This window comes from Anastrepha ludens, chromosome 3 (genome assembly GCF_028408465.1).
Source record: "Anastrepha ludens isolate Willacy chromosome 3, idAnaLude1.1, whole genome shotgun sequence".
Lineage (NCBI taxonomy): Eukaryota > Metazoa > Arthropoda > Insecta > Diptera > Tephritidae > Anastrepha > Anastrepha ludens.
In genome coordinates, this window is record NC_071499.1 from 5,716,786 (window position 1) to 5,744,768 (window position 27,983).

The window sequence follows — 27,983 nt, forward strand, 5'->3', positions numbered from 1 at the left end:
GATATTCACTACAAGGGCGCTATGTAGTGACTTTTATGATTAGACGTCATTCAACTTGACCAGCTGATTTCTGTTTCTTCGGTGTGTAGAAAACTAAACATACACAGGCGAAAGGAGTTTAGTGATTGTGCCGGATGAGAACTAAAAAAATTTATTAAAATCTGACAAATTACAAAATCGTAGGGTGTGAAGTGACAGGACGACAACTGCATGTCCAAAAGCGAAACATAAACTTATAATGATTTGCAAATAAAGATTTTAAGCCTGATAGTCGGTTACCAAAACTTTATCATCAGAATGAAAGAACAAAAACTGTTGCTAATACTCTCACAGTCACTAATTGGTGAGTTAATTTTTTCTTCACCTGTTATTCTTTATCAATGGATCTTTTAATAACGGCTTACATCAAGCTAGAGCTCCGGGTCCAAAATGCCTGAGAATCTGCCTAAGTTCTTATATATATGTCCTTACATACACACACAACATATATATAATAGTAATATATATGTATATATATATATACTCATATATACAGCAATAGTTTGTAAATGTTTGTAAAAATATATTTCGAATGTTTTTGAATAGGCACCGGCTTTTTCTTTCTGTACGTGCAGCATGTGCGTTCAATATTTGAGTCCCGTACCAACATTGCACATTTAACACAATTAGAGCGAGAGTCATTGCTGCGTCGGGAGGATTCTCTGTACTATTCATTTTATAAGACACTCACGGAAGAAACAGACTTCTGGAGTGGCTACCATAAACTAAAAAATGTAACTGGCATTGAATACCCACAAAGCGTAAATGTACTGCAGCGATTCCATGTCCTTCCCGAACTGGCAATAGGGTATGTAAAATATGAATAAAATCAGCATCATCGTAATATATTACACATTCATAAATTTAATTTTTTAGTTACCTATACCACCTGCTAAGGCGCTACGCATTCAACGAAAATTTCCCGATTTTTAGCTGTTGGCGTGGCAACGACATCCGGTTGCCTTTGGAGCATCAACACTGTGATGGCTTTGGACAACCAATGCAATTCTACTTAGAATGTGTATGGCTTCTGGGTGGGCTCACTGTACTAGTCATATACATGTATGGGACGTTACTCAGGTATAACCGTTTTAAAATAATATTCTTTGCAAATCATTTAATTACAAAATTGTTAATTTCAGTGAAAATATTTTTGGTGGCATTTATGCAGTGGTTTCGTACATTATGTTTCACAGTTTTGCGTCGAAAATCTACGATTCTCCTATGGCACGTGAAAACTTTGCATTTCCAATTATTTTCATGCAAATGTTCTACCTTTGCTTATGTATTGATAGAGTGACGGAACGCAGAGAATATCACATGCGAGTTTTCATTGTAAGACAAATATATATTTTTGTGTCTTTAACCGTTGCAATACTGCCGAGAGTTTTGCTAAACCTTTTCTATTCTAACCTTTCATAATTTTTTTAATTGATATATTTTACAGAACATCAAATTGACGCTATTGACAACTCTCGCTCTTATTTGTTGGCAGTTCTCTTCCATCATATTTGCTACGCAAGTTCTCATTATGATGACTCCTTGGACATTAAGTTCAGTGTCGGAAGCGGTTTCTAGTGCATTCACTATTGATTATGCGACGTCGCAGCTTGTTGCCAATATTTTAGCTTACTACTGCTCATTTTGCAATAAAAAATACATATTTGCTTGGCAAATCGGCCCGGCAATTGGACTCTTGTTCATCAGTATCGGACGCAGACTAAAACCTCAAACACCCAACAGCGGCTTTTCACTTAAAACCATCTGGCCCGGTTTGTTAATGGCATTCAGCGCACAGGGAACCTTAATTGATCTGTTGGAAAAAACAGGTTTAGCACGATCTGTAGACAACGGGTTTGCTTTGTACCGTGATTTAATAGTGCATTGGGGTTTACAGGCAAAAGTAAATTTTACCACCAGTCTTGCGGCATGCAATTCATCTTACCAACGATTGAACGTTGCCGATTTGTGGGAGCTTATAAAAACTCTTATTGTAAAGCCGTATTGCATGTACGGTGTGGTGATGTTAGCAAAGTTCTTTCGCAAATGGCGCAAAGGCAGTGAAAAGAAAACCCCAAGTAAAGATAATGTAGAGCGAGCAAAAAAATATATACTTGAAGATTTTTTGGAAGAAAATCACGTTTCCATGCGAGATATGTCTAATAAAGAGACTGAGAACGATTTAAATGAATGTTTAAAACTGCTGGAAGACTGTGATTACGATTATGACCGCTACAAATTGGAGAAAACTAAATGGAAAAGCAGCAAAAATGATGAGCACGAGGAGTTTATAAACAATATTAAGTTACTGAAGGAGCAGATAAAAGAGCGAAATCTGCAAAGAGAACTTGAAAATCTGCAAATTCCAAATGCTAAAACAGAAAACTCCGGAGAGCGACATAGTATTAATAAAGATCCGTCCATAAATAAAGATACAACAAAAGCAAAAGATACTATTGAAACGAATAGTGATCCAAAAGCCTCCGAAGACCGTGCATCAGCAGGCACTGGTGACGGCGATGATGCAGTTGCAAGTGATAAAATCGGCGAGGGTGTGAAGAGCACTCGTCGGACGCGCTCTAAAATTTCGAACTGCGGAGCTTCCAGAGCTGATTATCAGAGCGATATATTCAGCTTCCACTATTTATATAGCTTCATACAAATGCTCGTGTTTACAGCACTTGGCCTTAGTATTAAAAAATTATTCTTCCTATGTTTCACTCAAGGTTGTGTTATTGCGCCGACAATATGCTCCAAGTTTTGGTATCGCAAGCAACGCAATATGTTTTGGACAGTATCGTTGACAGTTTTTTTAGCCAGTATGGTGAATCCAGGTTTACTGGTGAGTTGGTTATTATTTCAATTACAATTAGTCAAATTACAAATATATTCAAAATATTTTGCCTTTTAACTATTTATTTTTTTATATCTGTATGACATTGACAGAATATACGCGAGGAATACTTTCCTACCCGACAGGGTTACGCTAACGATGATTTGGACAGCATGTTAGAGTGGATTACAATGAACACAGAACGAGATGCTGTTTTTGCAGGTATAACATAATTATAATTCTTGGTAATTTTTTGGATCAAAGCTTTCAGGAATGTAATGATATTTATTTCTTTTTTACCAACCTAGGTCCTGTTGACATTATAGGCACGGTGCACTTAGTTACTAGAAGACCGATTGTAAACCACGCGCATTTGGAGATGAGGCATATCAAGTAATTAAAAATTTATTTAATATTCTAGATTTTTGGAAATTTTCATATATAGAACAAAAAAAAGCGAGTGCAAGCGCGAATACACATGAGTTTACATGTATTGTATGTTAGGGTTTGTAATAGCCCACCAATGCTACACACAGCTGACGAAAGTTGAGTAAACTTTCGTTGTTGTTGTTGTAGCAGCTTTATAAATCCAAACAAGGTTAGATCACTAAGCTGACAGCCCGTGTTCGGGGAAAACCCGAGCCAATTTGGTGCGCAGAATTGGGTGACATGGGAATGACACTCACTGACCACATCTAAAGAGTGATCAATTTAAAGGTATCGGATTTTAAATTGAAATAATACAACGAAAATTCAAGTTGATTGGACAATCTTTATTATTTTTGGTTAGAACCATTCATGGCACTTGTGTTTTAAAGATAATCCCTTTCAAATGCACTTTCCGGCATCAAAAAGTCGGTTATCATGGTGCGACAGCGTTCATCATTTACTGTTACATAGGCGTCAGCCTCGTCTTTGAAGAAATATGGGTCGATGATCCTTACAGCCCATAAGCCGCACCAAACGGTTGTTTTCAATGGATGTAATCATTGTAGAACACCTGGCCATTTTTCTCAGAGCGTCGATTTTCGTAATAAAATTGTGTGATTCGTAAACGTTGTTTAGGCGCAAGTCTTTCCATTATGAAACGTCAATGATTACTTAAAAAAATTATGTATGTGTTTGAGAGTAGTCACGCGTGATCTGTCGGGAAAACTCTTTTGAAAAAGTACCTCTAACATGATCGGCTTTTATGTATTATAATTCATACTTAAAAAAGCTTTGTCATCGTCCGAGGTTTGCATTCGCGGGTTTCAATTACACAGTATGACTAATATTTTTACACTATATTTTTGATTGAAACTTTCTTATCACATGTTGTTCTTGTATTTTGCAGTGAACGAACTGAGCATGTCTACTCGGTGTTTAGTCGTCAACAGTCATCTGATATTTATAATCAATGCTCACAACTGAAAGTGCAATATTTGATTATATCCATTCATGACTGTAGCAATGAGATTCGGTACGTAAAACTATTTAAAAATTTTGAATTATAATTATTATTATATTACCCTAAATATTATATGTCTATATTGTTTAAGTGATGAATGCGACTTGCTGTCCATATGGGATGATATACAGCCGTCATATCGCAAGTATCCGCAGTTTTGTTCCGAATTGGCGAGCAAGAACATACCGAGTTTCTTGAAAGTATTCTCAAATGATTACTATGGTATTATTAAGATGTTTTCGCAGAGTGTACAGATTAATTTGAAGCACAGTAAGATGCCCGAAAAAGTAATGTAGCCATGTGGGTGAGTGGGCTTTGAATGTAGGGTAGCGGGTAAAAATGGATAATGTCAATTAAGTTATTTTATTTTTACATAAAACCATAAAACTAGTTCTATTCATATTTTATATTTATGATAATTTTGACGTGAGACTTTTTAAGCTTTTATTTACTTTAATGAAAAATAGTATCGTATAAACAATTGCTGTGGTTATGTATATAAAAAGCCAAAATCTTTTTAAGACAAATAAAATTGAATGCCACGTTTCTTATTCCTAATGAATAAATTGAAAATTTTGTGATGGTTTTCATCCCGCTTTGAAGTTTAAATATGCACATTTACTTTAAATTTTTTACCGTGTAAATGGACATGAAACACGAAACTTGAAACGTAAATACATAAATTTGTTTAATCCAATTATAAATTGAAGATCGGTGTGTTATTAGTGTGAAACTATTAATGCTCTGATTCATAATGACACTTTCGAGCTTAAAGTCTAAGTGTTCCTTGAAGTAAGCATTGCTTTTGCCCTGCTTCTAAACGATTTAAAATTTCTGATATATTTTTCACGTCAAATGCTTATCTGCATTTTTTATTAGACTGCCCTCTTGCATTCCAATTCAGGCTATAGATAATGCTTAACAAGAAATATAAATCTAATAAGTGAAATGAAAATAGCAGTCAAGTGAGCTGTTCGTTGCTTTGATATCTAAGACAATTTGGCAATAACAAACTGTTCATAAATCATTTTATTTTCGGAGACTTTTATGTAGTAATCATATATGCTTGGTAATTTTGTGCACTGCCCATAAATAACGGATTTTAAAATAAAGCTAATTTGGAAAAAAGTCAATCCTTATTACGCTGCAACAAAACTCATATTTAAATCAAGTCCACATCCACAATTTCTGTGCTTAGGAGGAAGGTGACGTACTACAAAACTACTCTAAGAGCTGATTGCAAATATTTTCTAAAGTCTATTTTTAAATACGTTTTCATGTTTCCTCGAAGTTTTTAAATATACTTTCCGAGCAAATAAATTGGCAGTGACATTAGAAAGCAAATTGAAAACTTTCCCAACAACTCGATATACTCAAGTTTTACTGGAATAATTTATTCAATTAAATTTATACATTTTATTCAATTAAGTAATAGCTTGGGAGTCGCACAGTGTTCGTTTATATGTAGAAATGCGTGTATAAAAATTATTTAGAAAAGAGCTAAGTATGATGAAAAAAGTGTGTTGAGCGTTGCACGTTGAAGAAATTTTGTTAAAATTATTAATAAATATTCTAAATGTTTTGTTTGTAAGTGAAATTCGAGATGATGAAATAAATGCCAATAAATAAGAGGTTTAAATTTCTTAAAACACTTTTGAAATGCTGCATTTTAATAAGTAGACATAAAAGATTAATTTTTCGAAGAATGCCTTGTAATGGTTTGTTATTGTAATAGTGTTGAGCGAAGGCCTCTTTGAATATTTCAGTAGTAGTTTGTATCAGTGGTAGAGTAAGATCGGGTATTGTGGGCTATTCGGGTAATGTGGTCAACGTCTGTATTTTTCATAATAACGAACATGCACTGCACTAGAAAGATTTCTTATGAACTTAAAAATTCATATAACGGACGTTTTACGCTGCTCGTTTTTTGAATTGGACTCTTTACTGATGAGTAGCTGATCGAAATATTTTGTGAAGTGCAGTCGATTTGTTTTTCAGTGACATGTAATATTAATGGTATTTTTTAGCAAGTGATTATGTTTAGAGGGTGAAAGCTCAGATATAATTATATATTAAAACTGTTCTAAATTTTTTAATGTGGTAAGAAACTCTTTTTCAATTATTTAAACAAAAGTTTGTAATACCTTTTTCTTGTAAGTGGTACAGTGGCTAAAGTGGCCTAGTTAGCGTCGGGTATCGTGAACTAGTAGCCCACATTACTTCCTTAGTATTTTCCTAATTCTCGTTAATTTTCTATACATATTTAGACACGCCAAAAATGGAGACATATGGAAATGGGACCCCGGTATGATGTAAAAAGCGGGTTGGTGTCGAAATTCTGTCTGTACAAAATTCTAAAAACAAAATTCTGCTTTTTAAAATTCTGCTTTTTTAAAATTCTGCTTTCTAAAATTCTGCTTTCAGAATTCTGTATTACAAAATTCTGTATTAAAATATTATAAATAAAATATATATAAAATATAAAAATAAAATATTATTCGAGACATTAAATAAAAAATAATAATAATCATTTTTTCTTCAGTTTCGATAGAATCCACAGTATTTTTGGGTAGAACTCCTTTTCGCGTGGGCGGCCTTCGGCGGCGCTTCAAAAAAATAATACTCATCAGTCCAACTCCTGCTATGCAATCCACCGTATTTTTGCGTAGAACTCCTTTTCGCGTGGGCGGCCTTCGGCCGCGCTTCAAAAAATTAACCCTCATCAGTCCAACTCCGGCTATGCAATCCACCGTATTTTTGCGTAGAACTGCTTTTCGCGTGGGCGGCCTTCGGCCGCGCTTCAAAAAAATAACCCTCATCAGTCCAACTCCTGCTACGCAATCCACAGTATTTTTGCGTAGAACTCTGCTAAAAAAAACGAACAGCTGCGAAGAATTATTAAAAAAAGAAATGAATTAAGTCACACTACATATTTAAAAAGAATTGCAAAAAATATTGTAATTGGCTAAACTAAAATATTGTTATCGCTTAAACATACCTATATGTATATTTATGAATTAAATGTTTATTTTGTTACTTCTTGTATGACGAAAATCACAAAACTTGAATAAAGCAGAATTTTTCGCATTAAACATGCAGAATTTTGAAAAAGCAGAATTTTAGAAAGCAGAATTTTAAAAAGCAGAATTTTAGAAAGCAGAATTTTAAAAAGCAGAATTTTAAAAAAGCAGAATTTTAAAAAGCAGAATTTTTTTGCAATTTACAGAATTTTGTCATCCAGAATTTTGTAAAACAGAATAATGACACGCTCCCGTAAAAAGCCATTGGCGTATTAGGAATGAGGAGATGAGATGGGCACATTTTTTGCATCGAAAGACTTTCGATGTGCCCCGTTTTACATTGCAAAGAATGGAAAGGAGTAATGCATCCCCTAGCCTGCTTTTAAAAACCCCACTTTGACGTAATCCAATACTGGGCGGAGCCACAGAAAAAGACCTTGTAAAATATACAAGTTCACTAGAAATGGAATCAAGACTTTGCGGCCTCACAAGACACGATATTCGTTCCCTGGCGTTTCATGGGGCGGAAAGAAATAAAGTGCCAAACAAATTTTCGGTCCTTAAGCAAAAAATGAATTTAGTTTTCGCTCTCCAACGGGAACATCTTTTAATATGGCAATGGGTTTGACAAAAGAAAGTGTAAAGATGTTTTTCGATTTACTTGAGCAAGAGTATGAGAAACACAAATTTCCACCATCTGCTATACGGAATGCGAATTTATATTTACCTAAGATTAATATTTTTTTTGAAATAGTCAATATATACATATACACCCTGGGCCACACTACCCACCATTTTTCTTTTCACCAACTTTTAAGGTGGTTTCAGTTTTTCTATATTATCAGACGAAAACGATTATATAATATTAGGGTATATTTTGCAATAAAATGTAAAGATAACTCAATATCTGTTAAGACATAAAAAAAGATCGCTTTTTCATTACCATTATTTCGGCAGAAATTAATACCAAGGTAAAATGGTGCCCACAATACACGACTTTACTCTAGTAGTATCACACATGATAGTTATATAGGGGTTTCCAGGGGCACTATGTACATAACATAACTGTGCCAGAGTCTAATATGAGAAGCCTTGCCCTTTCAAAACACGTTGCTCCTGTGCGAATTTGATCATAATGAAAATGTAATGAATGGGGGTAGGTCCCTCCATTTGTGGAACAACATCAAGGCGCACACCACAAATAGGAGGAGGAGCTCGGCAAAACACCCAAAAATGGTGTACGCGCCAGTTATATATATATTGTTGTGATGCGGATTCCAAATTCATACATCGCGGCATATAGGCAACTCTTTTACGTGATCTCGAATGCCACTTTAAAATCGACAAGGAAATGGGTTCTTTTCCAAGACTTGTCGTATTGTGAATTTCTGTTCAATAGTTGATTTTCTAGATCTAAAGCCACACTGATAAGGTCTAATCAGTTGGTTCAGAATTTCGCACAAAATCTTCGTAGACTAAGCAGATTTAAATTTCAATCCGCAAGTATGCATGCATCCCACCATATTTTGCAAAAAAAAACTAATGAATGCATCTTATCAAGACGCCACCACCATAGCTCAGCTGACAGTGCGTCGGGTTTAGTAGCTATAGGCGCGCTATTGCTTTTCGCATTTTGTCATGGTCGAGTAGCGGAAGGACAGTCCCACCGTAAATGCTGTCTACTTTTGTCACCATTCTGCAGATGGGAGAAGTTTTCCTTTCATAACTTAAGTATGCTCTGTACGTAGGTCCCCAGGCCGCCGTTGTTGTTGTAGCAGCATAAACATTCCCCATACTTACATACGGGGAATGCTGCGGGAGTGACAGTCCTTGGCCGGATATAAATCCGTGTCGTTTCGGAAACCTAGAACCGACTGTCGTAGAATAGGACAGGCCGCCGTCTCTGTTCGTACTGAAAAACGCCCTGGTCTTGAAACTTTCTGTAAATAAATTGACAGACGTTTTTCTTATCAGCCACTCGTTTCTTTCGATTAAAACGTTTCTCTTATTTTCTCAACAACCGGTAGCATTACCATATAATAATATTTTGATGTACCCTATGATCAAAAAGTACCGGGAAGGTGATGTTGACTATTTTCTTCGATTGCCAAGGCATATGAGTGAGTACCTTGCATCCGGCCAGACAGTCAATAAAGAATATTATTTATCCGTTTTGAAGAGTTTCAGAGATGCTGTATGTCGCAAACAGCTGGAAATGAGGGCTAACAATTCTTGGATTTTTCATGATGATAAAGCGCCATCGCACCGAGCCCAAATTGTGATGGATTATTTTGACCAAAAACCAAGTAAATACCATCGTGCAAGCACCGAATTCACCTGATATGGCCCCGTGCGACTTCTTTTTGCTTTCCAAATTGAAGTTACCACTTCGTGGAAGGAGATTTCAGTCGACAGAGGAGATCAAAGAGAATGCGATGAAGGAGCTGAAGGCCATCCCTTCGTCGGCCTACCAGGGATGCATGGAGGACTGGGTTAAATGTTGGCACATGTGTGTTGTTTCAGACGGGTCACATTTTGAAGGAGATACAATAAATTTGCCTGAAATTTAATTCTGTTTTGTTTTATTTAAACATTCTGATCATTGGGTATGTTTATTTTCGAGCAAAGTACAGTCTTCACTTGAATTATTAGAAACTATTGTGTTACTAGATGAAATACGGTGGCTTTACTAACCAATTTCTTCTATAAAAATGATTGCTTCCAAGTAGCTGAACCGGACTATATATATATTAGTTTGAGGGGAAAACCCATATTTTCATTTTTTATTTCGCGCAAATGGTTTAAAACTCTTTTGTTGTCGATCATTAGCTCCTGGGCAATACTACGACTACTAAAATGTCGGTCAACTTCGATTATGTTTGTGATTTTATCGACATTTTCGACAGCGGACCTGCATGTGCGAGATGCATCTTGAACATCAAAATTGCCTGAACGGAATCGAAACGGAATGAAACCAAAATTGCACGTAATTAGCTGTTACACTATTAGCATTATAAACACCATTCGCAATTTTAGCGGCCTGGCTTACATTTTCGGCTTTATCAAAGTTAAACTGTAAAATGTACCGACTCGCAACTGCATGGAACAACAAAAAACAGTGAAATGTCACCTTGACAACGAGCAGAAACTTTAAGTTGTGTGATCGATACTTTACGAGATATCGATCACTACAGCCATCTACCTAGAAAATAACGGATTTATTTTTCTCCAAACTAATATATATATTGGCGCTTACACCCTTTATTGGGTGTTTAGCACGTCCAAATCTCCTCTTATTTTTCTTGTTGTTGTTCTACAAATGGAGGGACTTACAGTTTTAAGTCGACTCGGAACGGCAAATACACTCCCAGGTTTGTCATTGCCTGTCGAGGGTCGACCACTATGAGAAAAAGTGTTTTCAATATATCTATATAAAATATGTTGCTTTACGCTTTAGTTATAATGTAATTTTATGAGCCTTTTTATTCTTTATAAAATAAATACAACATTTTTTGAGCAAGGGCACCAAATGACTGCTTAGAAATATCGTTATTCACCCATGACTGCAAAACGACTTACCAAACAGAAAAAAGATGAAAGACTAGTGACTACAATTCTGCGGCTTTTATTCAAAAAAATTACTAAAAGACTGAAGCTAAAAGTGTTATTCAATGAATGTGACTGATTGCCTTTCTTAACACTTTTGGCGGCTGACATCTAAATCTTAGTCTCGCGAATGGTTGCAGTGAGAGGTGATTTTTCAAATTTTGAAAATTCTGCAAAATTTCGTAACAGCCATTGGTCCCATAAGTGAGATTTGCTCACCGGAAGTACCTGGTCATTCATTTATAAGAAATAGTGTTTAAAACTAGGTTTTGAAATAAGACAAATTTTTGCGCTTAACTCAAAATCCGTAATTAAAAAACGCGATTTCCCATACAAAATTTCTCTCCCAAAATCTGAGAGTATAAAATAATCCTAGATAATAACGATACTTTTTGATATACAACCCTGTGTTTTCTGTGATAAGTATTATTATGCAGGTAAGGAGAAACATCAAAATCAAAACTAAATGAAATGGATGCCGGCAAAGAAAACAGGTCTTTAAACATAATTCTAATAAAATGGTTGTTAAATATTATTAATTAGGGATTCATTTTACAGAAAAAATCGTGCGTTCATAAACGTTTTGTCCTCCTTTTACTTAATATAAAATGTAATATCGAATTTCGAATGCGTATTACTGCCGTAATTTTTTGCAATCTCAGTAAACGTCGCATACGGATTTCCTCCAACTGTTTATTATTAGCAGCCAATTGCGTAATTAAATTAGCTATTCCTTCTTCTTGTATTTTCTTCATATCGTTAGTAATAACACTGTGTGACAAAAAAAAAAAAATTAAATAAACTTTTATGGAGACCTAGCACAACTTATGGCTACAGAAAAACTAAACAAAATGGTATAGGAGAAATTTCCAATACACCCCCAAAATCTCATTTTATGGCCATAAAACCGTTTTTCAGTAGGTTGATGTGAAGAATCACTCCTAACTTCGCCAATTTCCATCCGATTTCGAACTTGTTTTTTTAGTTCGAAAGAACAAAAACAAGCCTTTTTGACAGTGTGTTGACAATTTTTCTGAAATAACAACTGCCGAGACTGTAGACGGAAGTATTTGGAATTTTTTTATTTTTTCTCAATTTTTTCAACTTTGACATAATTTTTACGATATTATCCGATATTGAGGATTTTTTTTAGTACACTACTGTAATAGTAAATTAATTTTGCGTCGAATGAGCTATACTTGACTGTAATTGAATTAAAATTAATAGAGTTGTGTGAGTTTTAAGATTTTTTTTTTTTTTTTTACTAATTTGGTATGTAGGTATAACTTACGCTAAATGGGAATAAGGACGTGTTTTCATGCGCTATTATAGATCCGTAATATTTATTGGAGTATATATGTATACATAAGAGTACACTGTACTGCATACAACAGAGCTGGTTAGAACTTACGAAAATATCTGACATATTATAGCACATTTTTTTTTCAATAGAAATATGGAAAAGCTCCCAAGTGTACCAAAGTTCACACTGTACATTGATTAACAAAAGAAGTTTGTTATTATAATTTAACCTTATTAAAACGTCAAAGTTTTATTGTTTGTTTCATTGAAATTCAAGAGATATAAATCAAAACGTTGCCAGAAAAGTCGAATTTCTCAATATTCTCGGATGATGTGGCATCATCAGCCTTATCATAAACCATATGATTGTTATTTTTATAAAACGGACGTAAACGGTCATCATTATAAAGCTCGAAAGCACATAAAGTATGCTGATGTTGCAACTGGTAAGAACCCCGTAGTCTTGGACGATATGATTGACTCAACTGCAGGAACTGAACGAAGTTCAACTCATTGCTGATGATGAGCAAACTGATAACAATAAACCTGATGATGAAGAGTAGTTTCCGTCTGGTTCTAAGTCTTCAGAACGACACATTGTATCAAATTCAGATTTTCAGGATCTTTCTCGTGATTTACTTCTATCGGGAAGACAATCTGAAACGCTCGCTTCTCGATTTAAGCAATGGAATTTAGTTGATGACGACTTCAGATGAATGATGATGAGCGAATTTCTTACAGAGAAGTATTCAAAACTGATGAAGAGAATGACAAATGTACCGTCCCATACTAAACACCAAATTGCCGTTTCCAATGCATTTTTAAGTTCGGAACCAGTTCCGTTGTGTACTGCACCGTACCGCACCGTACCATACCGTACAATGCTGCACTGCACAATACTCCAATAAATATTATGTGTTTATAATGGCACTTGTTACCATTTTCATGCTTCGATGCCTACATACCAAATTAGTAAAAAAAAAAAAAAATCTTAAAACTCACACAACTCTATTAATTTTAATTTAATTACAGTCAAATATAGCTCATTCGACGCAAAATTAAATTTACTAATATATAACAGTAGTGTACTAAAAAAAATCCTCAATATCGGATATCGTAAAAATTATGTCAAAGTTGAAAAAATAGAGAAAAAATGAAAAAAATTCCAAATACTTCCGCCTACAGTCTCGTCAGTTGTAATTTCAGAAAAATTGTCAACACACTGTCAAAAAGGCTTGTTTTTGTTCTTTCGAACTAAAAAACAAATTCGAAATCGGATGGAAATTGGTGAAGTTAGGAGTGATTCTTCACATCAACCTACTGAAAAACGGTTTTATGGCCATAAAATGAGATTTTGGGGGTGTATTGGAAATTTCTCCTATACCATTTTGTTTAGTTTTTCTATAGCTACAAGTTGTGCTAGGTCTCCATAAAAGTTTATTTAATTTTTGTTTTTTGTCACACAGTGTAATTAAAGAAACCAAAAATACTGAAATACTTACCAAAGCAATTTCTATGAAGGAAAACCTGCAGTATTGACAGCTGATTGACAATTTTGCAGGTAATCTGCCATATGTGAACGGGTAGATTAATTTGGTGGATTTAGGGGTGATTAATGCATATGTGAACGGATTATAACCTCACATACGCGGCTTTCCATTATCTTTGCGCCTTTGCACGTTAAAAGACGATTTGTATTCACCGGCCCCCGGGGGAAAACTTACCTTTCCATGAACTTACCTTCGCACTGCTGCTCACTACATACCGAGTATTGTGAATTCTTGTTCTTGAAACAAAAGAGGAATTTAAAAATGGAAAACTACTTAGAATCTTCGCTTCATTTTTATTTGTATAAATTCATTTAATTACAATTATTTTGCGACATGTACAGAAATACCTAAAAGCTTTAAAGCTTCGAAGCATTTGGGGACTTGAACCAATTCATAATACATACATAGATACATAATTGTTATATTTCCTTAGTAATTTTATTGTGCTACTGGTTCAACGATTGCTTCAAAATCGAACTAAAAGTCATTTAATGCTTCATCTCTATTTCCATATATGTACATAATATGTGTGTGACGCATGTACATATGTATGCAGAAATATTACAGTTGTATGCACTTATGCTTGTGTGTGTGCGTGGCATTGTGGTCGTAGTTTAATATAAAATTGCTTTTCACGGGTAATATAAAAGCAATAACTCGTTATCTAAACGATTAGCAGTTTTTGCATTTGATTTTCGCATAATTTTCTTTTTAATAATTTATTCTCTTATGTATAATTGCATTTTAAAGGCGTTTCGATCACTAAATTTAATGCGGCTCTCATTTTTTATGTGTTTGCTTTAGTTTTCACATTTGTGGTTGTTGTGCTATGTGTCGTTTTAATAACTACATATAAACGTTTATTTCATAATAATTGTAGTTGAAATAAAATAAGCGCTTTTTCTAAATTTATAAACATTTCTTTATATAATTTACTAGAGACAACTTCGTTATCTTCTTATATATACATATTTTTTTGGTTTTTTACATAACAAAATCCACTACAGTCTTTATTAATATTATGAGCTAAAATAATTTTGTTAATATAATTTTACTAAAATAAATTTTGCTAAAATATCGACTATTAAACGCAGAGTCCCTTTTGTTTTCTATTTCATAAAGAAGTATCAATAAATTTTGTTTTAAGTAACCGGATTTTAATTTTTAGCCAAGCCGCTGTCAAGGATACGTTTAACGATTTTTATATAATAAAATGTGCCACGAAATTAAATTATATTCAATTCTCCAAATTTCACTACTTTTGATTCTTTTAATACATGGGAATATGTAATTGTATTAAACATCTTTTATTGGGTGTTTTGCCGATTTTCTCCTCCACATGGCTCAGAGTATTGTTTACAAGCGCGTGGTAGCATTTTGCCGAGAGTAAACGCGAAGAAACAAAATCAGTAATGGATTTCAAATGTAATAGTGTGGTTGCTTTATATTTGGCTTGAAAATCACAACCAACGATTGTTTGTGAGCTCGAGCACGTTAAAGTAAATGAAGTTTTTACCTATCGCACCATTACTCGTTACAATGATACTGGTAGCATCGCGAAACATCATGGAGGTGGACATCAAAAGACTGCAACGTCACGTGAAATGGTTCAAAAAGTGAAGAGGCGACTTGAGCGAAATCCTCGACGAAGTGCCAATCAAATGGCGAAATAATTGAAAATATCTGATCGTAGCATCCGCCGCATACTGAAAAATGAGTTTTTAATAACACACTACGGTGCGTTTGAACAAAATCAAATAAAATGTTCTTGCTCCTGATTCTTTAAATATATTGCTTCTAGATCATATAAAGTTGAAAATCGAAGTCGCTTTTTGAGGAAAGTGTTTAAGCCTATAAGTAAAAAAATATCGGCATTTCACAATTTGCAGTTAGGGGGCGTCCATAAATTACGTGAGGTGTTTTTTTCAATTTTCTGACCCTCCCTTCCCCCCTGGTGAGATGTCGTGAGATTTTATTCAACCCCCTCCCCCATCCCCCAATCTCACGTGAGATTTTTCAAAATGTGGATTTCTTATGTAAACGCGTTGGATTGTTATTGTAAAAAGAAAAATATTTGCTTCGTGCTTTCATTTACGACTAGTTAAGACTAGTAATCAATATTGCTGAGAGTTATAAGTGTAATAAAAATTCAACAATAGAAGACTTAAATCGTAACTACTGCGATTAAAAAAAGAATATCTACTCTAATTCAGTCCATGGAGAATCATGCGCGGTTTCAAGAGAGACTATTGGGACCAACATGTCCATATGATTTTCAGTAAAATCATCTGCTCCTTCAACTTCGTACTAATCTAGCCACTCTAAGCCGTTGACGCTTGCGCACAGTAACTCATTAGCTCGTCTTGTGACAATCCGTGAGGGTCGCACTTTGCGGAACATACGCGCTTGCTTAGCTGGTGCAATGTGAGCTGCTCTCCTGTGCTCTGCAGCTCTTGTGATAGATGCGAAGTAAATACCGCATGTACTGCAGCATATTTTCTCTAAATCATCACGTATACTGGGGCAATAGAGATCAATAGCCGTGCTGATGAAGGCATTCAGGGGTTGAATCGGTACGCGTATTAGAAATGGAGCAAATGATTTTCCGTCATGTTCTTTAAAGTCCGGAATTGTCAAACGTCAACCTGAGTGATAGGGCGTTCGGCTCATAGTGGCGCGAAAACAACCGACGGGCTCCACTGTTCCGCAAATTCAGATTAAATTGAGCTATTTGGTATAAAACAAATATGGTGGTTTGACAGTAGTAATGTATAACGTCGAAGTATGAATGAAATTATTTTCTTTCGAACGAATTAGAGAATGATCTTAATCATACTACGATTACGTTTGAGATTAAATCTTAAGCATGTACAATTTTTTTGTTTCAATCAGAAAAAAAATTGCGTGATATTTGCCGAGACCCCCCACTCTCCAACGTAAGATTAGAAGAGATTTGACTCGACCCCCTCCCCCCCCCTTAAACATCTCACGTAATTTATGGACGCCCCCTTAGTTGTGAGTTGGATTTGAGTGAGCTGTACCATCGAACTAGTACAAAATGCCATACAAAGTTCTTAGCCACTGTGAAAATTGGTATGTATTGTAAGTTGTTTACCTGTGTTTTCGAAAACAAAATGTAATTAGTATTGTAGACGGTCAATAAAAAGTTTCAAACTTTTTACTCAGAATTTGTAGAATAATTTCTTGTATGCAGTTTTAAAGATCATTGAGTTTTGATATAATAAAATGCAAGTTCCAAGTAGTTCAAAAATCGCGGTCTTGTGCATTTTCTCCATTTAACGTCTACTCCACTTTTTTATATGGCAGAAAACACCCAACACCGTCCGCAGAAAAAATTGTGAAAAATCAACACGATTTTTGAAGCACTTGAAACGTGTACTTTATTGTGCCAAATTCAATGATCTATAAAATCGCATACCCGAAATTTTCCTAAAAGTGAAAAGTTCCTGAGTGAAAAGTTTGAAATTTTGATGAAAGTTTTCCGAATTTTTACAAATTTTATACAAAGTTGGAAAATTTGCTTTATATGGTAGTTGTACTATATTTTAATAAAAAGTAAAAACTATATTTTTATAAACAAATAACTGAAATCACAAAATAAATAAATAAATAGTCAAAACATATCAATAGGTGGTGCACACTTTACTCTGACGCTGACGGAGGGATCGATGGATTTTAATGCATTTTTCCACTAACACCCTGCTGAAGGTGCTTACAATTTATTCGGCAAATGAAAGCGTTAATTAACTTGCATATTTATTTATTTATTTCTTTGTTTTTAATATTGAAAATGAAAATAATATTCATTGACTTATACACAACAAAGGTGAGCCAATGTGGTTACTTCCGGTATTTCTAAGTGTATAAGAAATTTGATTGCTGATTATATTCCCGTTTACTGAAATTTGATATATACTTCTGAATTGTGTCTAACTTGAAGCTTGAGCAATGAGAGAGCAAGTACAGTTGAAACTTTAATGAGTACAAAAACAAAATTGATATTAGCGCAGCTCCTTCACTTACAAGGTTTTCCACAGTTGCCACGATTTTGAAATTTGTCTTAAATACCACATACTGATTTTTTCCTGAACACTTACCCCCACTATTTTTTAGCCTCTTCTTTTCCATATTTTTCCTATTTTAAAAATATACTGTATGATTTATACCGTTATTGCACTTTTGCATAACTTTAAATTGGCCATGATCAACTGCACGTAAAATATTTCTCCACTCACTACTGACTTTGGAGCGTACATAGGTCAATGGCCAAAAGCTGATGGATATTGAGAAATTTGTCGTCTCATGATTCACGAGAGTTTTTTTTAACCGTGAAGTGCATAGAGAAAACTGTCGTTTACAACGTTATTCGCGTTAATTATTCAATTGTATGACGGGCTCAGAGAGGTAAACGAATGTTTTAAAGTTATACCCTTAAAAAATTTCTCAAAAAAAAAAACAAAATAAATTAAAAAAAATAATAATAATAATAATTGTATATACACATGGTGGAAAGAATTGAGAAGGTGTGGCCAATAACAAACCGTTATCCGGCTCTCAGCGAATTTCACAGAATCAGCTGATAGGCTGACGTAACTGGGATCGCGAAAAAAATTGACAAAATGTCACTTCATTGCCGTCGGAACATCGGCGATTGGACGAGCGTGCGAATATATGTGAAATGATCGTACAGAATTCAGATGCCGTTTAAAAAATAGCCAAGATATCATACATTTATGGATTTTTTTTTAATACGAAAAGTTATAGGGTTAAGGAACTATAATAAATATAATTTTAAGTTGTATTCAACTATACCTGCTGCTTGCAGAATACGGACATATTGTCGGTTATATTTTCAGTGTAACACAACAAAAACGAACACTGCTCCAGTATCAGCTATGGGAGTAGTAGTAGTGCAACAGAAGTGAGAGTAGCTGGGCACACATGAATAATTTCGCAAGTAGAGCTCCGGCCGATTCCAAATTCTCTGCCAAATTCTAATCCAATTACAGAGAGTATCTACTGAACATTTTTTTTTACTAGCAGTAACGAAACGTGGATTGGAGCGGAGTAGAACAATAGAACCTGTTCCACTATTCATCTGTTCAAGTTCATAGTAGTAATGAGAGTAAAAATGAAAAATAGTAGTAATAGCGGATCAATCCCTGGTTTGGAACAGTAAATTCCACCTTTTCCCCCATTGTGCGCCGGCTCAAAAGCATTGTGAATTTCGTTTATATACGCATTCGCATCGTTTATTTACACATATCTAATTTGTCAAGCATGTACGGACCACACTTACATGTATGATACAAGTATACTTACATGGTTTAGATAATATTTCACCGGCATACTCTTTTTATAATTCGAAAAAATCATTGCTAGTAAAAATCGTTCTTAAAATTAATTGCCACGTCTTACGCAGAATTATTTTTATACTTTGTTTTACGAAGTATTCTGTCTATTCCTTTGTCATAGCTAATTTTACCGTTATACATGCCAATTTATTCACTATTTATTGCATATGAAGAAGTTTTGCTCACACACTTGCAATATCTATAAAATTATACAAAAATCACAAACAATATTTTCTAATAATAAAAATAAGAACAATAATAACAGTAACAATAGTAATACTTATTCAAGCTTTATTAAAAAGTTAGCGATTGCTTTAATATATTTTCTTTCGATTATAACAATTTCCATAGCACATTTTTCAATTGAGATTTTATCACAGCAATAATTTTTATGTATGTATGTATATCAATTAATACGTTGCCTGGTAATAACTACCCAAACCACCTTTTTTTCTATTTTTATATACATAAGTGCTAGAATAAAAACTCATATTTAACACCAATGCTCGTTTTGCATTTCCAGAAATGACACAGTAACAAAATACAAGCGAAAAGATATTCGCGAAGTACGAAATCCATGTATATTTTCAGGCTGTGAATTGTCATGATAACTTCGGTCCGTTGCCAGTTGTTTGTTGTTATTCTTTTATTGTAAGTTTGCTCCGTGTACTGTGTATATTTCAGTATAGGTTTTTATATTTCATGCTATTTTGCAATGGTATTGGATATAGACAATCACCCTAATGAGAAAATGAAATTTACAACAAAATCAAATGAAATCAAGAAGGAACTCAATATAGGTACATATGCATACATATGTAAGTGTGTATATATGTATACGAGTACACATTAATTATGCAATATACATGCATTCCTTGCTCAAATAAATAATTCCTTACTCAATTTGTTTTACCTTTCTTTAGTAAAATTCGCTCGATTCATTGCATTAATTTTTTTACTTACACATATTTGATCCCAGTTAATTGCAATTTACATAAGCAAAAATCTCACTTACTTGTATTGAATATGGGAGCAATATTTAACGTCTAACGTCTAACTAAAATAATTTTAACTTAAACTGTTTATTGTAAAAATATGATCCTAATAATAGAATATCAACTTCATTTGTTTACCGACACGAGGGGCGCAGTCAGCGCGACGTATTGAATTTTTTGTTTTGTTTTGGCAACGGGTCAAGAAAGGTAAGAATTTGGTAAACGTCGATATCTAAAACTATTCAGCACCAGAAAAAATGCATCAAATGAATAAAAATATACCTATAAATTATAAATCACTGTCAATCATTTGTTGAGCGAGAATATTACCGTTTCAAAGTAAGTCCACCATATGAAAAGTGCTGGAATGAGTGTTGAAGTCTTGCCAAAAGGATCGAAATTATTTATTAAGGTCGAGATTCGTGATTCATTAAGTCCTTCATACCCGAGGAAGTATTGAATTTCACCAGAATTAAAAGACCCTGTGAATAATTTGACTTTAAATATCACTCCAAAAATTTTTGTACGAATATCTATGTACATAGAGTGGGAAGATTGATACATTTTAGACGACTTTTGTATAAGGGAAGATCACATAGCGAGTGCCATTGAAAATCTCTAAGGCAAAAAGTAAAACTCAATTGTAATTGATTTTAGTAAAGGGTTTTCCTATAACAGGTGTTATTTTGAATAGCCGCTATTTCGATAAATGTTACTTTTGAAGTTGTTATTTTTTGATATTTGACAAGTAGAAACTATGCACGCGTAAACAACGCATTGAAATTATTAAAATTTACTATAAAACCATACAGAGCTGGTTCGTAAAACTCGAACTGTTTTGGGTCATCGTGAAGCACCTTGTCGGACCGCAATACAGACTTTGGTGAAAAAATTCGAGCTGTTGGACAAGTTAGTGATGTGATGAATAAAACCCGTGCACGTCACTCAAGAACAGCCGAAAATATTGCTGTTGTAGCCGAAAGTATTGAAGAAAACCCAGGCTTGTCCATTCCTCGTCGTTCCTTGGAATTAGGCATTCCACAAACGTCATTACACCGTACTCCTTACCTTTAAATGAAACTGGAGCAACAGTTACGGTGAATGGATTGCGCTATCGAGAGATGATTAACAATTTTTTATGGCCGGAATTGGATGGTATTGATCTGGACAACGTTTATTTTCCCCAAGACGGCGCTACGTGCCACACAAGCAACGAAACCATTGATCTTTTACGGGAATAACACCTCTTATTGGAAAACCCTTTATTTCTATGCAAAATTTGGTAATGCGGGTTCCAGACTATCGAACCATATTCCAGTATCAACATTCTAAGCGATATTTAGAAGTGGACTGGCTAACCACTAAATTTCTCACTCGTTAATGTATCATTGTGTAATAATTATACAGGGTACCCCTAATGGACTACCTACTATTACTCACTACCACTAATTTCTCACTTGCTAATATAATAATTATATTATTGTGTAACACTTATACAGAGTGTCCCAAGACTGCGCAGTTTAATTTTGAACGTGAAAGGAAGGTGAAATTTCAAAATTTCTAATACAAGTTATTTAAACTTGAAATTGGTCGGTTTAAGTGCCACTCTGGCACTCCTCTAGTAGTACTGAAGCGCCGTTTTGTAATAAGGTAATGGTACCTAATTTAATAAATATGAAATCATAATTTGTAAAAATATTTAAAATGTTGTACAGAATAAATTTAGATCATTTATTTTGAGGTCATGATGATGTTATAGCGTGATAATTGGTTGGTTTCACTTTCATAAACGCTGGCTACTAAAACTCAATGCACAGGTAAACTCAGTAGAGAGCTCAAAATCACTACACTGTGAACTATTTTGAATATTATTTTCAATCACAAGATTGAGCCACAAGCTATTCATCCTAACCACAAATTATATTGCTTGCATTCAATTACGCTCAATAACACATGATTGAACTACTCCTAAAACATAAATAAATTTAATAAATCAATACAAAATCACTGCTCAAAATCGTTGTTTTCTATTCGATATATCGAAAAAAATTGATGCTTCAGGTCCTGCCATTAGTTACATATGCATTGACGTTTTTTTGTAAATCTATCGCCTTTAAAGCGGTGATATCAAACTATACTATCCAAAGAACGAATTTTATCATAATTTCTAGAGCATGATCCGTCTTTACACACGATATAATATATCAGAAAATATTTTAGAGTTTATTTGAAAGATTTTGAAGAGCAACTCAGATTAATTGTGTAAATGAATAATAAAGAATAAACATGAAAATATCGCGTTTATATAAACCAGTCATCGAAACAGTCCAATAGAACTGAAGAATGTGTTTCTGATACACTGTAACAGCGCCGTCGGATTGAAACGCATTGATTCGACCTAACACGGATTTCAAACAACTGAAAAATGAGGAACTATATGTGTCTGAAGGCTATATGTGAACGCACCTTTTTATTTTTAAATTCAAAATGGCGGTAAAATTCCAAAAAAACAAGTGATTAGACTCATTCTTGCGGTCGTTGATTGCGAGTCTCTAGCGGAATATTAAAATAGCGCGAATATGTCTTCCGAGTACTTGGATGGTGACTTTTCGCGTGAAGAGGAGGTAGTGAGCTCTCAAAAAGTGGGTCGACGTTTGCTCCGGAATGAGGAGAATCCTCGCCATTTGGCTGCAGGGAAGTTTCGGTTAACTCCAGACTTGGCTGAGGATCAAATTGCTCAGCTTGAGAGTCAACTTAGAGGTTCCAGAATAGAAGCGATTTGATTGAAAAACAGGTAAATCTTGTAATATTTAAGCTTATTTAATTCTAAATTCTGCTTTCGCATTACAAGGTTCTGTCTAGATTGCAATTTTTCGCAACTGGATGTTATTAACGACCCATAGATGGGCAATGAGAATATCCTTGAGCCAGTGGTCCGTTAGCCGTAGCATACATTGTGTAGCAGATGCAATCAATAGTTGAATGTTTCGCGCAAAGGTGAGGTTTCCTTTGATATTCTTTAAGTTTTATTCACTCATTTTGATGTTTAACACGTTCCCCCGGCATGTACCACTAGTGGTACATTGAGGTCTGTCCCATTGGACGGCTTGTACCATTGGTGGTACATACGCAATAGTCTCATGAGGCGGTTTTCTGAGAATGCTGGTAACGGTTTTCTGAGCCAAAAGGCAGGCATAGTCGACAGCTCTCACGGAGCAATATGCAATTAGGGTTACAACAGCGCCGTCCAATGAAACAATCTTTAAGTTACATAGCCGCCAGATGCCGAGCTGCCGTTTTTTTTAAGTCAATTGTGTCTTACTTCGATAAAATAATTGTATTTGTAAAAAAAAAAAAAAATTGCGAAGCTAGAAATCTATTTTATCATTGAAATTAGCGCATATTTCATAAGAATTGCCTTTAACTGTCAAAGGCATGTGGTACGTATATCGATTTGCTTCTCAAACCAAATCGTAAAATAGAACGGTAGCTGCATATGGTATATACTCTGGTGATGTAACAATTCTTAAAAAAAATTTATATGACATGCACATGTAGTTCCAGAAAATTAATAAAAAAAAAACTTTATTATTATTAGTATTTATAGGAGATATATACAATACCTATAACCCTAACTTAATTAGCACACTGCCTACTAGGACCTTCAGTGTCCTACACAAAAAAACAAAACAAAATATTTGTTGGTAATTCATGAAAATTTCAAATCCTATTTTCCTTTAGACGTATGATAATTAAACAAAAAAAAAATCATGTGACACGTGATTATAGCATGAAAAAATAAATGATATATGCTAATCGGAATTTAAATTTACCTGTAGTTTTTCGGGTAATCTCAATTTACTATGTATTGATTTCAGACACATGTGCTTGTGTGCCATCTGCTGTCGTATTCATAAAAAAATATTATAAATAAATTGAATTCAAAATAGTTGTCACAATAAAGACTAAATTTAGTGCTGATAGTCCAATTTTGCGACGCTAATTAAAAGTCGTCATTTGATCCAAGAATAGTTTTTCTGGAGGTTTCGGATTGCTGTGATTGCGTTTGCAGCTTTGCTTAGCTTAATATAATATTTATTATATACCACATAAATATTTGTGTATGTGTTTAATTTCAATTATTTTAAATATTTTTGTAATTCGATATCGTTCTGTACCTACATATATTTGTCCACATTTACATATGTACATATGCATGTTTGCAGTGTATTTGATATTTAGCTTTTTTTGTAACTAATTTAATGAATGCCCATTAAGGTGCACCACTCTCCATGAATGCATAAATGGTTTTCTTTTTTTTCAACGGAATTGTAAAATTTATTACATTTCAAGCCTTAACGCTTAGTTGATACCCATTGGTTGTTCAAAATGCCTGCTAAAATTCAACAGAGAGAATACAAGAACTTTGATAGGTGTATTAAACGGCCATTGCCTAATTGGTAACCGTACGAGAAGGCTTGGAGTTCCATACTACGATTATTACAAAAGCTGCTTTAATACAGTGCCACACGCTACGTGCCACACAAGCAACGAAACCATTGATCTTTTACGGGGAAAGTTTCCGGATCGTGTTCTCTCTCGAAGAGGTGATCACAATTGGCCACCGGGATCTTGTGATTTAACACCTTGTGACTTTTTTCTTTGGGGCCACGTGAAAGAGAAGGTCTACGCCAACAGCTCAGGGTCGATTCAAGACCTCAAAGACGGAGTTCGTGAGGCTATCGCGGACATAAGGCAGCCACTTAGCAATTCAGTTATGGAAAATTTGTCCTGTAAGCGTGGTCGTGGTGATCATTTGCCAGATGTTATTTTCCACTATTAACGGCATACCTCCTCTTCCTCTTTATAATGAAATAAACATCCGATCATTTATAATAAAACATAGCATTTTTCTTTGGATATCAAAATAACACCTCTTATTGGAATACCCTTTATAAGAACCCCCCTTTGTGAGTGGGAAGAATTAGCTAGAAGAATACTTTATGCGCTTGTTAGTGAATTTTTAGCAGATGTAGCAGATACAGCGCATCTTAAATTAACGTAGTTAAGCTCGTTTATAAAAGTGCTGGATGGTTTAAAAGAGATCCCATAGTGTAAGAAGCTCCAGTGGTATCTCAACGGACCTACGACAGGTCTAAGTGTGTCATATTGGCAGTCAACAGACCTACCTACCAATCTAAGCCTTTTACTAAAACCATATTCTGCACTTGCTTTTATTCGACTTGTCCGTTCAGATTTTACTGATCCGTATACTCAAAGGTGATATAGACCGAGGAGCGACCGCCATTTGAAAAACGTTTTCTATCAATTGGTCTTTAACGTACGGTGATTCGAACCTTTGCTCTTCCAAATGGTAGTCACGCACCAACGCATTTGGTAACGGCGATCGCTAGGAAACTAGAACAAACAGTTTTTATTTGGATACCTTATTAAAGTAAGCATGTCATATTAGTAGACTTGAACGTGTCCCGAAAGTCTTTGCTCGCTTTGCTTTGCATTCTTTGTATTTTACTTATCCTATACCATCCTATATAAGTACAGAGGTCAGTGCTTGCTTATTAAACGAACATCGTTAGATAGTAAAAGGCCTATTCTTCCCCTCACTTTCGTTTTCGATTTGATAAGTTTTCTGTAGCTTACGAAATCGTGATATTTTCTGGCTGGGCACGGTTAGAACTAATTATGCTTCTCATGCTTCGATTTTTGGAATTGTGAGAGAATTTAATTCGCTCTCATGTCCTATTGGACATGATTTTTCGCCAACAAAGTACTATTTCGAAATGGTACTAAATTAATTGCGAAAAACTTGGTACACCTCGCCCCAATTGGATTCAATAGGAATTTTGCCACTCTCTTTCCATCACGGGAAGAATGGAGTAAGATACTTTCACTAAACAACTCTGACACCACAGTATCTACAGATGGTTCAAAAATGAATTGTTGAGTTGAAGCAGGTATATATTCTCATAGACTTACATAGAATTGAAAATCTGTGCGTCTTTCTAGTACTTGCAGTGTCTTCCAGGTGGAAGTATTGGCAATATGGGAAGCTTGTAGGCTAATATTCGTAGACCTCCCTTTTAAGTGCAATATTACTATTCTTTCGGATAGCCAAGCGTATTGTAGCAGTCACTAGATTCGGCTACAACAACCTCTAAACTGGTGAAACAAAGCAGGCATAGTCTTACCACCTTGAACGAAAAATCATAACGTTACCTTAATGGCCCACCTACAACTGCAAACAAACGTCAAAATTGATAAATATGAAACGAAGGGATGCCGGCAAATTCACAACAGTGATAACTGGCTTATGGTTCATAGGAAACAGGTATCCCTCACAATATGTACTGTCATAGTTGTAATCAAACGGAGAAAAAGAAACTAACTTCCACTTCCTCGGTGAATGCCCTGTCCTATGGAAGGCGAGGATGTCAACCCTTGGCAAACCGCTTTTTGAAAACCCAGAAGAGCTGGCTGGTATAGAGTAAATAAGGAAAAACCAGTATAACTTGTTGGGAGCGACAATGTGGGAACCAAATGGTGCGGAAGCGCTAATTAAATTCTTGGAAAATCTATTCTTCCACAAACTACCCAATGTTTAGTTTCTAAGCATTCCCTAATTTTCTTTCTTTTTAATCTCTGAGAAAAAATATTTCGGAAAAATAATACGAAACATCTGATTATTTTGATTCTATTGATAAAATTTCTAAAAAATTGTATGCAGACCTTTTAAGCTTTAACTCTTCTAGAAACAACTGTTCTTACAAAATGCTTGATTTTTGGATGTATTTTAAAATTGGCCATTTTTAAATATATTAAATTTTATAATTCCGGTGGAAAAATCGCAATCACCAATAAAGGTAATACACCCTAATGTTCATAAATGTAGGTGTATATGCGTATATTTAGTAACAATTTGCTTAGGCGTTAATTTATAAAATTTTATTTGTAACAAAAGCTCGCTTTTTTTCTTATTTTAATATTTTTATATTTTTTCTATTTATTCCGTTTACGACCTTGGTCTTAATTACATATTATATTTATTTATTTTTTCGATGAATTAGCAACTATGTACGGATTTATATGTGTCCATAAGGAAGCAGCGAAATCCAATATTTTAAAATAGCGCCTTAATTTAAAAAAATGTGTAGTGTGTTGAAAGTACGGCCGCCATTGTTAAATCAAATCAAAATTGTGAGTTAATTTAAGTGATCTTCTACTTAAATATATAACGGTCTTAAAATAAATTAGTTTCTTTTACGCTGCTTTAAATACATAAATGTAACCAGTACAAGCGCGCAAGCGCTTTGTAAAAATCTCACAAATCTACATATAAAACAGCTGAAGTTTTCTACACTTATACATATATAGAAAAGCACGCGGAACACCTGTATAAATGCTTCTTCCTCCTTCACCGCGTTCGCCAAATCCTCTATCCGATTTAACTCAAATGCGCCGTATTGTAGGACCTGTAAAGAATACAGATACCTTTCGTTTGAATTTCTCCATTTTTGGCTCATGATCGGACTCTTCACTCTCGTAGCCATCACTATCGTCGTCCTCGCCAAAGATAATGGTACGTGTATATGGTTGCACCGGCTCTGATCCATCCGATTCACAGAAGCCCGGATTCAATATAATATTCGGTATCAGCTCTATGCTCTCCCAACCATCTTCAAAGTCTGTGTCATGTATGGTATTTCCGATAAGTTTGTTCAATAATCCGCCGATATATAGTTCAATGATAGAGAAATTGTTCAATGAGTCGATTTAATGTTAATTTCCAAATGAA

At 34.6% G+C, this 27,983-nt stretch overlaps 2 protein-coding genes across 2 annotated transcripts in view; one reads left to right on the forward strand and one right to left on the reverse strand.

Annotated features, from left to right (window-relative positions):
• Positions 1–43: 43 nt before the first annotated feature.
• On the forward strand, positions 44–5,953 carry LOC128856917 (C-mannosyltransferase dpy-19 homolog). The gene is made up of 9 exons (XM_054092362.1): positions 44–343; positions 586–847; positions 916–1,119; positions 1,182–1,374; positions 1,487–2,881; positions 2,986–3,094; positions 3,181–3,265; positions 4,209–4,334; positions 4,414–5,953. The coding sequence occupies exons 1-9, from the start codon at positions 298–300 to the stop codon at positions 4,616–4,618; spliced, it is 2,625 nt and encodes an 874-aa protein (XP_053948337.1). The 5' UTR covers positions 44–297; the 3' UTR covers positions 4,619–5,953.
• A 17,059-nt stretch (positions 5,954–23,012) lies between these two features.
• The window catches only part of LOC128856918 (contactin-2), a 57,832-nt gene continuing 52,861 nt past the window's right edge, over positions 23,013–27,983 (reverse strand). The window contains exon 6 of the mRNA XM_054092363.1: positions 23,013–27,873. Within this exon, the coding sequence (XP_053948338.1) occupies positions 27,638–27,873 (236 nt within the window). The 3' untranslated portion in view covers positions 23,013–27,637. The remainder of the gene's footprint in view (positions 27,874–27,983) is intronic.